This window comes from Mesocricetus auratus, unplaced genomic scaffold (genome assembly GCF_017639785.1).
Source record: "Mesocricetus auratus isolate SY011 unplaced genomic scaffold, BCM_Maur_2.0 Super-Scaffold_100006, whole genome shotgun sequence".
Classification (NCBI taxonomy): domain Eukaryota; kingdom Metazoa; phylum Chordata; class Mammalia; order Rodentia; family Cricetidae; genus Mesocricetus; species Mesocricetus auratus.
In genome coordinates, this window is record NW_024429190.1 from 49,845,833 (window position 1) to 49,863,280 (window position 17,448).

The 17,448-nt window shown below is 39.5% G+C and overlaps 1 protein-coding gene across 2 annotated transcripts in view; it reads right to left on the bottom strand.

Annotated features, from left to right (window-relative positions):
- Positions 1-1,007: 1,007 nt before the first annotated feature.
- LOC101834758 (cytochrome c oxidase subunit 7B, mitochondrial) overlaps positions 1,008-17,448 on the bottom strand; it is a 101,244-nt gene continuing 84,803 nt past the window's right edge. For both annotated transcript variants that reach the window (XM_021233404.2, XM_040747163.1), the window contains one exon: positions 1,008-1,412. In XM_021233404.2, the coding sequence (XP_021089063.1) occupies positions 1,115-1,357 (243 nt within the window). In that variant the 5' untranslated portion in view covers positions 1,358-1,412 and the 3' untranslated portion in view covers positions 1,008-1,114. The remainder of the gene's footprint in view (positions 1,413-17,448) is intronic.

A 17,448-nucleotide genomic window follows, 5' to 3' on the forward strand; every position in this document is an offset into this window, starting at 1 on the left:
GTGGGCTATGATTACCTATAGTCACCCATTTATTCATCATTTCAATGTAATTGAAAGCCTTATCTACTAGATCCTGTTCTGAATACAAAAATCATAACAGGCATCCAGAGCCTATGATCTTACAGAGATTCCCAAATAAATAATAAACAAGATTGAAAGCTATCCTGAAAGTCATATAATGAAAAGAGCTATTGAGAAAACAAGTGAAGGAAGTAAGAGAGAGACAAAGCTATGTCAAAACATAAGTAGCAGGAGTTTTTTGTTTGTTTTTTGAGACAGTTTCTCTGTGTAGTCTTGGCTTTCCTGGAACATAGAGATCAGCCTACCTCTACCTCTGAGTGCTAAGATTAAAGGTATGGGCCATCACTGCCTGGAGACGTAGCAGTTTTTAGCAGGTTTACTCTGAAAACATGACGTGAGCAAAACCAAGAAGTTACGAGGAAGTGATTCATACAGAATCTAAAGTGCATCCCTTATGCACAAGAAAGAAACAAAAGCATCTAGATGCAAGAGGTAAAATGCCATTGCAACATCCAGAGCCACTTTTCCTATGTAAAAGTTTGGACTTCAGAGACAAATGAGTTTCTGGCTTTACAAGATGGGAGTGACAGAATGATAGCTTTAAGATAATCTTGATAGCTGAGTTTAAAAATGTATCATGGTGAAGGAAGGTGTCAGGCCAAGTTATAATAAACAGAAAAGCAAGGAGACAAATGAGAAAGTTTGAATATCAACACCAATGAAGTATGGTGGTGCAGACCAGAGTGGGAACGAGGAAGGGCAGGTCAAACTGGCCAGCTTCTGACAAAAGACTATTCACTGGATTCAACTAATGTCTAAGACCTATATGTATGAATGCCCACTACAATTAAGTCATTAAATCAGAAGAATTTATGCCTTTAAAATTCTACTTTTCAAATACATGGTATCCACATTGCCCAGTATCTACATCCACAGCTAGTGCATTACTTCCAGGAACTAAATGATAGTTCTTGATGACTTGTTAGTATTTTTAAATGAACTTTATTTCTCTTGTCATGCTATACTTAAGTGACAGAGCATTTCCATGACTAGTTTGCTTTGAGACATGTCTGCATTATGGTATCTGAGATAGTTAGTCATTATTCCACTCTCTGGGGGTAACTCTGCCAACAGGAGACAGGTTCCATTCTACCCCCATCTGTGTTATATAAATCACATATCCAACAAAACAGAAAGTGGATCCACCAATTAGCAGCATATTGCCATATTTGTCATGAAAATCTGATGAGGGCTTTGTGTGGCCCTGTCTTGCCACAACTTTCCGAATGCTTTGAATCTTGAGATGGTTTAGTGCATATCTGGCCAAGGGAAACATCACGACGTGTGATGCGATTGCTATTGATTGCAGCAATGGGTCTAGTTCCAGAGACCTAGAAGACAAAACATAACATGGCAATGATCTTTTATCTGTATTCAGTTCTTCCTTCATTTAAATGTTTCATCTACGGCCCTAGATAACCTAGAACAGTTGCCAAGGATTATGATGGTTCCAAATTTCTAGTGCAATCTTCTACCTTTTTTGAGACAAAGGTTTCTCGCTGCACCTCCTTATGGTTTCAAAAACATGATCATCACAACTGGTATTAGCTTCAAAAAAAAAAGGTTAATCTTTGTATTGAAATAATGTGACAAACTTAAATAATCTCTGGATGAACTCCAGTGATATTTTGTTTGTAATCTAACAAATAAAGCTTGTCTGATGCAGCAGACATAAGCCACTAGTTAGCCACAAGTACACTAAGCTAATAGTTAGCCACACACCTAAGCCACTAGTTACCTATAGAGGACAGGCTGTGGTGGCCACACCTTTAATTCCAGCACTTGGGAGACAGAGGCAGATGGATCTCTCCGTTCAAGGCCACTCTGGGATACACTAGAGTGAATCATTCTGAAAGAAAAATGCCAGAACTTGGTTGGTGGAAACAGGATTGATAAGGCTGGGTAGAGAGAGGAATATAAGGTGGGAGAAGACAGGAACTCATTGAAGTCTCAGTGAGTGTGAGGAGCAGTGCAGCTTGGAGATACAACCAGAGGACATGATATCACCTTCAGTCTGACCTTTGGTAGAGCTGAGAACTCTCTAGTGGCTGGGCTCTTTGCTTCTCTGGTCTTCAGTGTTAATCCCAATATTGTCTCTGTGTGCTGCATGAACAGTCTTTATTTTACAAATATGGTTTGGTTTTATGGTAGTATTAACCTTTAAACATACAGAGAATTAGTCTGCTTTTATGGTGACACCTAAGAGATTTTACAATAAAACAATTAAGATGATATACATAGCACTAACTGCCCAATTCTCCTTTATATTGATTCCATATATGATTGAGAAACATTCCTGTGCACAGGAAGAAATCATTGATCATCAGACAAAAATCTAGGGGCAAAACCAGATTTAACAGGTATGGTGATGTGTGGAGACACCAGACCTTGAGCAAAAACCCACTTCCCCTTCAGCCTGGGAGCAGGCAGCTGTGTAAAGTTTACTGAAAACAATTCAGTGCTATAAAGCTCTTGATAGGGCTCAGATAAGGGCTAGCTCACTGAGATACTATGACTTTCACACCCCCTACGGCTAGATGCTTCTTCCTGTCCCCCCTGCTGTGTCTCCCCGATTCTGGGGCCTGAGATTAAACCACCAGCCAGGAAGGTGAGAAGTCTGGAAAGAATTGTATGTAGATGGATGACAGAAATCCTTAAAAAGGGGAAGCGTTTTTTCTTGGAGAGACTTCTCCTGAGCGCTCTCTCCTAAGCGGACTGGGGTCTCCTCCTAAGCTGACTTGGGAAGCATAAAGTTTTTCTTAAAGCAACCGACTGGTCTCTGTCATCTATCCCGACCACCTTGCTACATTCTCAGATGCAGGCCGCACAGCAGGTGCGATAGTGATGTAGCTCAGTGTAGATCACCTAATGCCCCTTGCCTAGCACTGCAACATACATAGACACACAGACACACACATATACACACACAGACACACACATATGTACAGACACACACATATATATGTACATACATGAACACAGAGGCACACACAGAGACACACAGAAGAAATATATAGTCAAAACCACAGGTGAAAACATTAAACATTAGAAGTACTTATAACTATGGTTCTTAAAGAGGTAATAAGGATTTGAAGTACTAATAGAGAGAAAAAATAATTAAGGAATGCTAGCTCGCTAGGGAAATAAAATCTGACAGATTCATTTAATCAGTTGTTGCAATTAAATGGAAAATTATAATCTTTCAGCTTCTAGGGGAAGAGTTTTAGCTGAAATGCCTTTCCCACTCTTTTCCACCATCTCTCTGAGGAAGCAGACAGATCCCTGTCTGTTCTGTCTCTCTCACTGCTCTCTTTTTCTCTGTCTCTTTTTCTTCTCTCTTCCCTTCCTTTCTTCCCCCATACCCTTCCCAGTAAAACTTTCTTTTCGTGTTAAAAAAAATACCTGTCCCAGTTTAAATTCAGATACTCACACTAGCTTATAGCTGACCCCGTGGAATCAGAATCTAGGTGATGCAGGTACAGAATACAGAAAGAAAAGATTGTATATGAATGAGGTGCTTTGATTATGTGGACTTAGATACCTAATTGCAAGGGAACAAGATCCAGAAAGAATCTCAAGGGGAATGTATCATCTGGATAGCCCAATACTACCATCAGATTGCTCCCTAATTTGATATAATGATTTCTCTTTAAGGGTAGGAAATGTGATTTTTCTTTTCTTAAATGTCACAGTTATCACTCTCAAAGACATCAGCGTTATTTCATGTCGTGGGAATAAGTCATACCAGGTCTTCCCAATAAAAGTCTGATGCTTCATTTCAATGATGATATGCCTGTTGTGGAGTTATCTTACACATTTTAATATTTGTTGCAGCATCCCTGCCTTTAGCCACTAGATATCAGCAGTATCATCTTCCAGTGATGATGGCATTAAGATCTCTAGACATTGCCAAATGCACAAAATCGTCCCTGGTTGTTCTCTGCTGTTGAATATGGAAGAAAATGGGTTCTTGGAGCTTCAGTTTTGCTTTCACAGTGTTAGGGATTGAACATGGGACTCTGCATACTAAGCACGTCCCCAATCACCACACTATAACTACATTTTCAGTCACTCTTTTCACGTCTATGACCAAAAATCAAACATTTTATTTATTACAAATGCCGCTCAAGTTCTAAGAAAAAACATTCTTCCATGTCCCACCATGGGATGCAAACTCACTAGGAGCTGATCCTATCCTATGCAGTAAAATGTCAGCAACTCATTTAAATCTATCTCACTTCTGTTTTCTCTCAATAAAACAGATAAAATAATATTGAAAGTATTTAGGACTTTTTTTCTCAAACTTTTCAGATCCAAAGAGTCTCTGAAATCTTTGTTTTAAAATGGAAATTCCTGCCTGGCGGTGGTGGCGTACGCCTTTAATCCCAGCACTCAGGAGGCAGAGGCAGGCGGATCTCTGTGAGTTCGAGGCCAGGCTGGACCAACAGCCTCCAAAACAATACAGAGAAACCCTGTCTCGTAAAAAACAAAATAAAAATAAAAATAAATAAAATTGAAATTCCTATGTCCCATATCAAATGTAATAAAATATCTGGTTAACTGCCTAGGAATCTGAAGTAAGTTCTCTAGGGTGCTGTACCACTAGATGTGCTTATGGGACACAAAGACCAGCTACAGCATGCCTCCAGCTGTAAGTGTTCATGGACTTTCCAAGGAATGAATAATTCTAAGAAAAGTACTGTAGTAATTGAGCCCCTCACTCTGGTGAACTCGAAAGGGTTATCTGAGAGCCCTGAGTCATACAGACACCCAATGCAAACAGTTGGCCCATTTAATGTCATTAAGAGTACTAACTTAAATGACCGTCCCTGATAATGAGTTTCAGGACTACCTTATATGCCATCCTAGAACCTTCATCCTGTGGCTGATGGAAGCAGAGGCAGACACCCACAGATAAACATTGAACTGAACTCCTGGAACCCAGTGACAGAGAGGGAGGAATGATGCAGGGGGTAGGGGGGGAGGTGTCAAGACCTGGCTGGTGAAACCCACAGAGACAGCTGACCTGCACAAGAACACGCTCATGGAAACCAGACTGATGACTGGGAGGCCAGCATGAGACTGATCCAGGCCCCCTGAATGTGGTTGTCAGTATGAGGAGGCCTGGCCAATATATGGGGCCTTTGGCCGTAGATTGGTATTTAAGCCTGGCATACAAATGGACTTTGGGTACCCCCCCCTACAGTAAGGGATGCTCTCTCAGCCTGGACTTGTGGGAAAGGGCCTAGGCCCTGCCCTGAACAAAATGACAAACTCTGGATATCCCCATGGAGGACCTCACCCTCCCTGGGGAATGAAGGGTGGGGGGCTGGGGGGGAGAATGGGAGAGGCAGGGAAGGAGAGGAGGGAGAGGGAGCTGGGATTGACAGGTGCAGCAAACTTGTTGCTAATTTAAATAAAAAAAGATTTTGAAGTAAATTAAAATGAAATCTACAAAGAACTTAAAACAACAACAACAAAAAAAAGAGTAACTACCAATGCTGATGTTCGGTTGTATAACAATGACATATTTTCAAAGCTACGCTCTTGGACATTATTAAACTGAGGCATCTTTGTTTCCACCTGTCTTATTTCCAGTCTTCTTTTTCTTTTTAACAGCTTTAGAGTATCAATGCAGAATAAGAAACAATAAAAAGGTGATCTTCTTGAAATGAAAAATGCATATAACCTGTGGTGTCTTCAGTTCATTTATGTATGTGTCAGAGGACACAAGGAGGGAATCAAGTGTACACTATGCATAGTGTCTCCCATCATTACTACTTAAGCTTTCAGGCTTTTCTTAACAAGAAATAGGAGCACCCCGCAAGAAGAAAAAGTACCGGTGCAAATGTTGACCAATGGCTATATTTTATAATTAATGGCATCATATCCTGACTCACTGAATTGATGCATTTGCTTAAGGCTAAATTTTATGTCTCTTTATTAAGGTTAAAATGTTACATAAACGAATGCTACCTGCATAAAGAGAAAGGCAGGTTATCACACTGAATTGATAATCCTAGAAGAAGGAACAACAGAGATGAGAACACAAAAATCTTCTGGCGTGATATTCTCTAAGGCAAATGTTGCCTGATGATGATGGTTGTAAGATATGCACACTCTTGCATGTTCCCCCCCTCCCTTTTTGTTACTGAATGTCAATCAGGTCCAGTATTTCTTCAAAAAGGACATTATTTGTTGTTTGATAAATGTTTAAAAGATCCTGCTGTAAGTACTTGAAGCCATTCATGGAGCATAAAATTTCCAGTAAGAAATAGCAAGGGCCATGAAAATACAGTGTATCAACAAAGCTCTCAAATGTGCTAGTCTCTTGGTGCAGTCATTGTGTTTCTTCATCCATTCCTCAGCAAAGCCAAGCCAGAGTTCTTTCTCACACTCGTGAAAATTACGTTCATCTCAGGATCTACTTCATACCAAGGAAACTCAGAACTTAAGTAACTAGATGGAATGCAGTGGTAATTACACTAACAACTGCATTCTAGTTTCAGGAATGCTTACTCTAACTCTAGTTGTACTCATTTGACACTGACTAGAATCAGAAAGTATTCTTATTTCAGTACTTTTCCATAGCATATACCTATTTCACTTGTTCTGTTAGCTATGGGTAAGAGCTACTTGAAAATAGGACTACAGGGTCATCTACATTTGGGAAATCATAAAGGCAGCAGATACTTTGAAAAACTATGGTACTTAATATACTGCAATGATTCTTTAACAAGGAAGGCATGTGACACTTTTTAAACTTAACTGAGGATGCCATCCTTTTTTTTTTTTTTTTTTTGGCCTGGAGTGAATCTATATTAAGATTTTCTAGAATAGCTTAGGGGAACACCAAAATATGGCTTAATGTTCTCAATCCTATTACATCTCTGTACCCTTAAGGGCTTAAGGGTCCCATGAGGCACTTCATAAACCACATAGCTTAACACATGACTCAAAGGATATAGGTGGCATATAAGTGTCTTAACATCCATAGAAGATAACATGTATGTTTTTCATATGATTGAGACTTATCAAGTTTTTGTGTAGGTGTTTTTCTTGCCTCCATACCTACTTTAAAAAATACGTGTGAATAGATGGAAAGCATGACACTGTAGAGGCCAGTGAAGTTATATTAATAACCTCATTGAAATTTAGATGTCATTTCAGCCTTTATGTAAGTGATAAACTCAGCTAAGAGTAAGACATTTAACTATTAGAACACAAAAACGTTTTATTTTTTAAAAAGCACCTACTAATCTACATTTTGAATTATAATTACTTTTAATTGCTTACTAGAACTCAGGGCAGTAAGGGTGCAATGTAGATATCAATTTAATGAAATGTCAAATTCAGATTATGATTATCACTGTTTTCTGAAATCTCCATAATTCTTTTCAGCTTACAGTATCTTTGCTCTCCCAAATCTGCTCCAAATTTACCTGTAAATTTTATCTCTTTGGGTAACACCCTTGCTAGCATCATCACCTGAGCATTTGCAGAGAAACTTCATTTGACAAAGACAGTACTTCTAACCCCGAAGCAGCAGTGAAGTGTGCTGGGGCAGGGTGTTTACCAGGACAGAATTGTCCTTTATCATCATACCCCTCCCTCTTTCCCCTTTTCTAACATTTGGTGAACTTCTTGAAATCTCTTAACAGATGTAAGCATTTGACCTTTTCCTTCTTCCACTTTGGATTCATTATTTGAGAATGAGGAAAATTAGCCAGAGGCTACAACTTTGGTTAACTGATGTCCCCCTGTAGACACTTCAGGAAAATCAGTTCTACAGGATGAAATCTAGGGCCAGATGCTTACTTTTTGTGAACTGGTATGTCTAAATTTGTATTTCAAGTTCCTGAGGGAGAGATTCTAAAAAAGAGAGCAAACCTTAAAGTCTACCCATCTAAAACATATGCAACAAAACTACAGAACACAGACTCTTATTTTAAAAGGATAAAAATTGCTATGAGAATTCTAGTTTGAGAAAGATTTCTTGGCTTTGCCTTCCCTTTCATTAATCCAACAGAGGTCAGAATTTCAAAGGCTCAAAGGGTATTAGATTAACATTATGTTTTTAATAACACAGGTAAGACTGCTATGTAAATAGATCATAATTTTTACATAAACAAAAGGTGATAAAGCTTAAACTACTCAGTCCTGACACAGTATTTGGCTTCTTGTATACAAAGTCTATTTTTGTATGTTTGGGTCATGTAAATAATCAGATGTGAACAACCTAGAAGTTATTTTAAATTGCCCTTTGCAGTATTTTGGGGGTGTCACTGAATAATCATAGCTTGACAGAATAAATAATCATTGAGAAATAAAGTAGATAAAGGAAGCTGGATATTAGACAGACCTATTCCCTTTTCATTTCTTGTTTTTTTTTGTCTGTTTGTAGCATGAATTCTAATTGGTATTAATATAAAAACCCAGAGACAGATATTGAGGTTAAAGCTGAAAACCAGAGAGGCAAAGCAGCAAGCCACTAGAGAGTTCTCACCTCTACCAATGCTCAGACCAAATGGTCAATCCTGTCCCCACATTGCATCTCCAGACTGCATCTGTCTCCACCAAACCCTGGACTGCACTGAGTTGCTGTCTCCTCCCACCTTATATTCCTCTCTGGAATTAAAGGCGTGGAATCTTAAGTGCTGAGATCCACCTCGATGTGAGCTCTGTTTCTCTTTTAGACTGGATCGATTTCATGTAGCTCAGAGTGGCCTTGAACTAACAGAGCTGCATGGCCTCTGTCTCCTGAGTGCTGGGATTTAAGGCATGTGCCACTACTTCCTGCCCTCTATGGCTAATTTGTATGGCTAGCTTTGCATTCTGATGTTCAAGCAAGCATTAATTGTTAGATCATAAACAAAATATCACCACATATGTTTTAGATATGTTCTCACTATGAAACCTAATCTAGTTTCAAAGTCATGATACTCCCATTTGTGACATCATCATGACATTTTCACTGACAAGTTAATAGGAGAGCTTAACTTACATACCTAAGAACAAAGAGGAACAAATATGTAAATGGAGAACAAGTGAGATACATTAACACTTTGACCAAATCTCAACAAACAACATAACATCATAATACAGAGTGGAAGATAGGAGAATTCTATTTTTTTACACTTTTTTATTATATATTTAAATTAGAAACAAGCTTGCTTCCCATGTCAGCCCCAGATCCCTCCTCTCTTCCATGCCCACTCCCTCTCCCCAGCACCCCCAGCCCCCCACCCAATCCCCAGGGAGGGTAAGGCCCTCATGGGAAATCTCTAGAGTCTGTTATTTTGTTCCTGGGAGGGCCCATGCCCTCACCAAAGTGTCCAAATTGAGGAAGCATCCTCATTGTGGGATGGGTCCCCAAAGACCATTTGTGTGCCAGGGATAAATACTGATCTACTACGGTAGGAGATCTCTTAAAAATTAAGGATGTTAATCTCTGACACAGGTGGAAAGGATACTGAATGCCATCCCCAAATAAACAACTATGTGCATAATATATCTATAGGTAGTCTGAGAGGAAGAATAAAACAAAGCAGCTCATTGGTCAGTTAACAGAGACCAATAGACTAGATACTTCCATCTGTAATAATCTATTTCTAAAGTTTCAAGTAGTTATCTTTTATAATCCGAGAGAGAGGAACATACTGGACTAATGGTAACTATGCAAGAATGAATACATGCTTACCTCTTTTGTATATTTAAACTTTTATGTATCTATGCATGTGTGTAAGAGTTTGCATGTGGTTTATGAGCATGTGTGTCCACAGGTGTACATGTCCATTAACATGGACACCTTAGGACAGTGTTTGGTATTGGTTCTGTTACATTCCCCTTTTTTCCCTAAAGACAGGGTGGCTCACTGAATCTGGAGCTAGGCTGGTAGGCAACAAACCCCAGAAATCTCCTGCCTCCACCTCCCATATGGTAGGGTTATAGGGGTGTCCCTGAACTATATCTGACTTTAATGTGAGTCCTGGGGATTTGAACTAAGTTCATCATGTTTCCCAAAAAGTGATTTTACCTGCTAAGCCATCAACCTAGTTTGTAACCGCACTCCTTTCCTGAAATTGCATATTTCTAGAATTAAAAGTTTCTCTTCAAAGATTCACTATGAAAATATCAGAAACCCCTAGCTAACTAGCACTATTATTATGTAGTTGCTTAAACATACAAATACACCCTTACCACATAACAGAGTCTGCTAAATAAATGCTGGTATCAAGGGAAATGAGCAAAAACAATATTATTTCCAGAACTCCTCACTTAGCAGAAGAGATGGACAGGCAACCATAAAGTATCTATACATGGTAGGATGTAATATCATCAAAAATACGAGGCCTCACTCCAGCCAAAAGGTCCCACAAAAAAAAACTTCATTTAGTAACTTTTGCCTTAACTACATTTTAAAACAGATGATATGATAGTTTACATAAGTGACCTGAAAAACTCCACAAGGGAACTCCTAGAGTTGATAAACACCTTCAGCAAAGTGGCAGGATACAAGGTAAATTCAGAAAAATAAATGGCCCTATTATATACAGACGATGAAGTGACTGAGAAGAAATCAGAGAAACCTCACCCTTTACAATACCCATAAACAGCATCAAATATCTGGGGATAATGTTAAACAAGGAAGTGAAAGACCTGTATATCAAGAACTTTGAGTCTTTAAAGAAAGAAATCAAAGAGGATAGCAGAAAATGGAAAGATCTCCCATGGTCTTGGATTGGTAGGATCAACATAATAAAAGTGGCAATCTTGCCAAAAGCAGTCTACAGATTCAATGGAATCCCTATCAAAATTCTGGCACAATTATTCACAGACCTGGAAAGAACATTAATCAACTTTATATGGAAAAACAAAAGGCCCAGGATAGCCAAAACAACCCTATACAATAAAGGAACTTCAGCAGGCATCACCATACCTGACTTGAAGCTCTATTATAGAGCTATAGTCCTGAAAACAGCTTGGTATTGGCACAAAAATAGGCAGGTAGACCAATGGAACTGAATTGAAAACCCCGATTTTAACCCACACACCTATGAACACTTGATTTTTGACAAAGTAGCTAAAACTATACAATGGAAAAAGGAAAGCATCTTCAACAAATGGTGCTGGAATAACTGGGTACTGGTATGCAGACGACTGCAGATAGATCCATGTTTATTGCCTTGTACAGAACTTAAGTCCAAATGGATCAAAGATCTCAACATAAATCCAGTCACACTGAAACTTTTAGAAGAGAAAGTGGGAGATGCTCTTCAATGAGTTGGTACAGGAGACCACTTCCTGAACATAACACCAGTGGCACAGACACTGAGATCGACAATTAGCAAATGGGACTTCATGAAACTAAAAAGCTTCTGTAAGTCAAAGGACACACTCAATAAGACAGAAAGGCAGTCCACAGAATGGGAAAAGATCTTCACTGACCCCACATCTGACAGTGGGCTTATCTCCAAAATTTACAAAGAACTCAAGAAGCAAGTCTCCAAAACACTAAAGGATCCAATCAAAAGGTGGGGTATAGAACTAAACAGATAATTCTCAATAGAGGAGGCCAAAATGGCCAAGAGACACTTAAGAAAGTGCTCAACATCCTTAGCCATCAGGGAAATGCAAATCAAAACAACTCTGAGACACCATCTTACTCCTGTCAGAATAGTTAAAAATCAAAATCACCGAAGACAATTTATGCTGGAGAGGATGTGGAGAGAGGGGAACACTCCTCCACTGCTGGTGGGAGTTTCAACTCGTAGAAATGGAAATCAGTATGGAGATTCCTCAGGAAAATGGGAATCAATCTATCACAAGACCCAGCAATTCCACTCTTAGGCATATATCCAAAAGAGGTAAATTCATACAACAAGGGCATCTGCTCTACTATGTTCATTGCAGCATTATTTGTAATAGCCAGAACCTGGATGCAACCTAGATGCCCCTCAACTGAACAGTGGATAGAGAAAATGTGGTACATTTACACAATGGAGTACTACTCAGCAGATAAAAACAATGGAAACTTGAAATTCGCAGGTAAATGGATAGCACTGGTAGAAACCATCCTGAGTGAGGTAACCCAGGCACAAAAAGACAAACATGGTATGTACTCACTCATATACGAATTTTAGATTTGGATCAGGAGAGTGCCAGTCTGCACTTCCAATAACAGAGAGTCTGGGAAACAGGAAAGAACATAAAAGATATGCATGGTACCCAAGAGAAGAGAAATGAGGCAAGATCCTCTGAACAGATGGGGAACACGGCAAGGGGTGGGGGGTAGGGGGAGCTGGGAACTAGAGAGGGGGAGAAGAGGAAGAGAGAGTAGGTCATGGGGAAACAGGAAGGTTGACTGGGGGGGGGGTAGGATAGGGGGAAGAGGGAATCATAGGTTAGAAGACAGATCAGGCACCATTGTGACCTCTAGTGATCTAAAGGGATGACACTAATTGGCAAGCTAAGCAATAGTGGAGAGACCACCCCGAATGCCCATTCCTGATAATGAACTTGATATCTATAACCATCCTAGAGCCTTCATCCAGTGACTGATGGAAGCAGAGGCAAACACCCACAGTTAAGCACTGAACTGAACCCAAGGAACCCAGCGACAGAGAGAGGGGAGCGATGAGCAAACTGGTAAAGAATGGGCTGGCAAAACCAGCAGAAACAGCTGATCTGAACAAGGGGGAGTTCTTGGACCCCAGACTGACAGCTGGGAGGCCAGCATGGGACCGATCCAGATGCCCTGAGTATGAGAGTCAGTGAAGAGGCCTGGGCAACCTATGGGTCTCTGGGCAGTAGATCAGTGTTTATCCCTGGCATACAAATGGACTTCGTGTGTCTATAACACAAAGAGGGATGCTCTCTCAGCCTGAACTCTTAGGGGAGTGCCTGGACCCTACCCTGAGTGAAATGACAGACTCTAGATATCCCCTATGTGGAAGGAATTAGCAATAGGGTGGGAGGATGGGGGGATGGTGGAGGAGTGCGGGAGGACAGGAGGGAGAGGGAACTGGGATTGACATGGAAAACAAGCTATTTAAAATTAAAATAAAAAAACAAATATGGAAAATAGATTTTTTCTATTCAAAGCTTTATCTTAATTATTAAAGATAAGACTTGGTTTTCACATACTACTCCTTTAAAAGTGACCTTCGTATTCTATAATATATAAACTGGGATCATCTCCTTTACCATCGTATCCATAAACAAGAGTCCATGTGATGAAACTATATAACACCAAACTGAAGTACAAATTCTGTGGCTTTTTGCCAATTATATAATAATACATTTAATTTTTTACGTTTACTATTGTGCATATGTATGTATATATAGAAGGTATGTGTGCAAATTTGAGTACAACTTGTAGCAGTCAGTTCTCTCCTTCTACCTTTCAGTAGGTCTTGGAGGGACAAAACTCAGACCATTAGGATCAGTGGCAAACATCTTTACTCACTGAACCATCTAGCCAGACCTACAAATTGTCCTTGATTAGAGATAAGATTCTTTTATCCTCTTCCCTACACTCCATTCTGATCTTTCCAGATTTAACCTTAGTTCTGCTGCAGCCTGCCTGCCTGAGCCCCTCCTCTCAGCCCACCTTCATTCCCTTGGAGTTGGGGCCTAACCCCCACAGGGTCACTGAGTTGTTTGTCAGCTGAGAGCCACAGGTGCATCCTGGTTTCTAGTCCTGGCTTACTGCCCCCACATTACCCCACTGACATCAACATCTAGAAGGAGGAAAACATGCTCTCTTCCACCTCGGGTTTTTCTACTGGGTTGTAAGACTATATATAATACTGCTCCCTCCTACGAGAGAGAGAGAGACCTCTTAGCACTTGCAATGAAGACACACACATACTCTTTGGGACTGGGCTTCTTGGAATGGAGAAATGCTAAAGAGGAATAACTAAGGAAAAAAAACCAATACAGAACAGTTACGTAAGGGGATGAGGGAAGAAACTATACACCACAGCAAAAGATAACAAGAATTAATAAACAGCCCTCAACAAAACCACAAAATATTAATGGTCTAAATTTCCCCCAATAAAATGACAGAGGCTGAAAAAATAAAAAAACAGGACCAATTTTTCTGCATTACCTAAGAAATACACCTCACCGCCATCAACAAAAATCACTTTAGAGGAAGAACAGTCGAAGCAACTGGAGTCAAGAAGTAAGCAAGTGTAGCTATTTAACACCTGACAAACCACAAATAAAAACCAAAACTCATCAGAAGAGAAGGAAAGACAATGCACACACATTAAAGGACAAATTCAGCAAGAAGGTATTACAATTCTCAGTACTTATACACCAAACACAAAAGGGCATTCAAATTTATAAAAGAAATACTACTACAGCTAAAAGCATATACTGACCACTGCATAACTTCAATACCCCACCCTCTCCAGAAGACAGGTCATCCAGACAAAAAGTAAAGAGAAAATGCAAAGTTAGATAAAGTCATAAATCAAATGGATCTAACACACATCTTCAAAGGATGCCACCCAACAACTTTCTTCTTCCTTAGTTCTTTGAGCTTTATCTAAAACTGGCCACCTACAAGGACACAGAAGTCTCAAAAGTTAAAGATATATATTTCCTGCATCCTATCTGACAACCCTTAATTAAGCTGAATATCTAGAACAAAAATTGCAGAAAGTGTACAAACTCATGGAATCAGACCAACTCATGTTTGAGAAAGAGATCATGAAACTGATAGGGTATAGTGGTGGTAAGGATCTAGGAGAAGTTGAAGGAAGGGAAAGAATAAATTCAAAATATAGTGAATAAAGTATTTTAAATTTCAGAAACAAAAATGTTCCAAAATCAGCTACAAATTTTAATTAGCATTATTGTTTTAATATTACAAAATTACAGACTATATGCTTCAGAGACTTCTTAAAAAATAAAATTGATAAAACTGACTAGACAGAGAATAATCAGTTAAGATAGTTAGAATTCAATTGTATTTAGAATTAACATTATGCACAGCAGGGCCATTAACTTTAGAGTTCATAATGCTGCAGGATCATTTTAAATTTTATACACCCAAAAGAATATATTTAAAAACTTGATAATGATACCCAATAGATACGCTTATTACAAATTAATACATATACTTTAATATCAGAAGCAATATTGGGGAAACCATTTTCAGTCATGGTTCACACATTTGATCAAGATTTGGAATTAAACTAGTCAATTAAAATCTTTAATGTGCCTCATAATCACTGTCAAACATTGTTGGCAAAAGTTTACAAGTAGTATCTTGCAAAATTTTGGCAATACAAAAAATACTGGAAGCATATATCCATCAGCTAAGTTGAAGAAACCTTAAAATAAAACATCCACTTACTCAACTGTAGGAACTATTTGCAGAACAAAAACAAAAAGTAAAAACCGTGATTTATATTGTATAAACATCATACGTAATGGGATACTATTACAGAATGGTGAAGGACAATTGAAGATGCCTGCTCCATGTGTATCCAGCCTTAGACAGGTAAGGAAGGAACTCTGTCTATTTCTTGAGGACCACCCAGTTTCTTTCTTTTTTTTTTCTTTGGTTTTACGAGACAGGGTTTCTTTGTATTGTTTTCGAGGCTGTCGGTCCAGCCTGGCCTCGAACTGCCTCCCGAGTGCTGGGATTAAAGGCGTGCGCCACCACCACCGCCCGGCGCCACCCAGTTTCTAATCAATCACTCTCCATAAATTGTTAGTGCAAAGAATGCTGATATTTCTTGACTACTAAAATGATATTAGGTCACATTTTTGCCTTTGATAGCAATAATAGTAATTATGCTCCCCTCCTCTGAAAAACCCATTAGCCTCTGTAAACCTCCTTAAGTTTTATTCCTGTCTCTACAGACATTTATTTAATGATTCACACTCTTTGTTGAGGCCTTGGCTAGGTTTGTAAAGCACTTTTTACAAGCATGAGGGCCTGAGTTTGGATCTCTAGCACCCACATTCTTTTGCTGTGGAGGCTGAGAAAGGTGGATCCCCAGAGCTTGCTGGCCAGCTAGTCTTGCCTAATTGATGACTCCCAGGTTCACTCAGAGTCCAAAGACTTTGTCTCAAAAATGAGCTTGATAGTGATTTAAGAAAACAATCACCATAAATGTTTGATCTGCAGAGCACAGTACACAAGCACAAAGAGGGAGAGAGGGAGACACACACACGGGGGGGGGGCGATTATGAGCTCTTTAAATACAAAAGCTTATCACAAATCTTGCATGTTTACTCTTCTGGTTGCACAGAATGACTTATGCCTGTAACCACAGCACCTGGGAGGCTGGTATGGGACTGATACCACCTTGGGATACATAGTGAGTTCCAGTTCTTCCTTGGATACTAAGTGAGACTGAGACCCTATTTTAAAAATGGATTCTTCTTTCTTCATTTCTCTTTTTCTTTACTTTTCTTTTTTATTTGTTTTTGTTTTTTTGAGACAGGGTTTCTCTGTACTGTTTTGGGGGCTGTCCTGGAACTCACTCTGTAGATCAGGCTGCCTCTGCCTCCCGAATGCTGGGATTAAAGGCATGCTTCTGTTTTTCTATATAGTAAAAATCACTGTGGTAGATAGTTACCAAATTATATCTCCAGATATAAATCTTCAGTTCCTGAGAACTTCATTAAAATCCCCTTTAAAATCAGCCCAACAGCACTCAGGACAGGGCAGCAGGCAGGCTAACTGTCTCTATTCACCTCTCCTGCCTTTCCTCCAAATCCAACCCACCAGTCTCACCAGCAGCTCCACAGCATCCACCTACTATGGCCTCTTCTTCTCTGCTCCAATTTGCAGCACACCACACAGATCTCCTCCATTCTTCCTCTTACTATCCCTTTATTTCATCCCCCAACTGGAGCACGCATTGGCTGGGCTCACAACAGTTAAGACTGCCAGTTAAGCAAGTAGGACAAATAAACAGATAGGCTAATTGCAAATCTTCACCTTTCCCTCCATTTCTCAGAATCCAACATCCCATTCTTATCCACAACTCTGTAGCATATGACCTCTCTTCACTGTGGTCTCTCCTCTGTCCGGATTCATGGGAACTAAACATTGTTCCTAATGGAACTCCCACTTTCCTTCCTCCTGTGGACACCCTTACCAATAGACTCTTGCCAATATACTGATCATCCAGACAGAAACTAAACAGAGAAATGTTGGGTCTAACTGATTCCATAAACCATAAATTAAATGGACCTAATAGATACATACATACACACACACACACACACACACACACACACCTTCTTCTCAGCAGTTCCTGGAACTCTGTCAAAAATTGACTACATACTTGCACACAAATCAAGTCTCAGCAGACATAAGCAACTTGAAGTAAAACC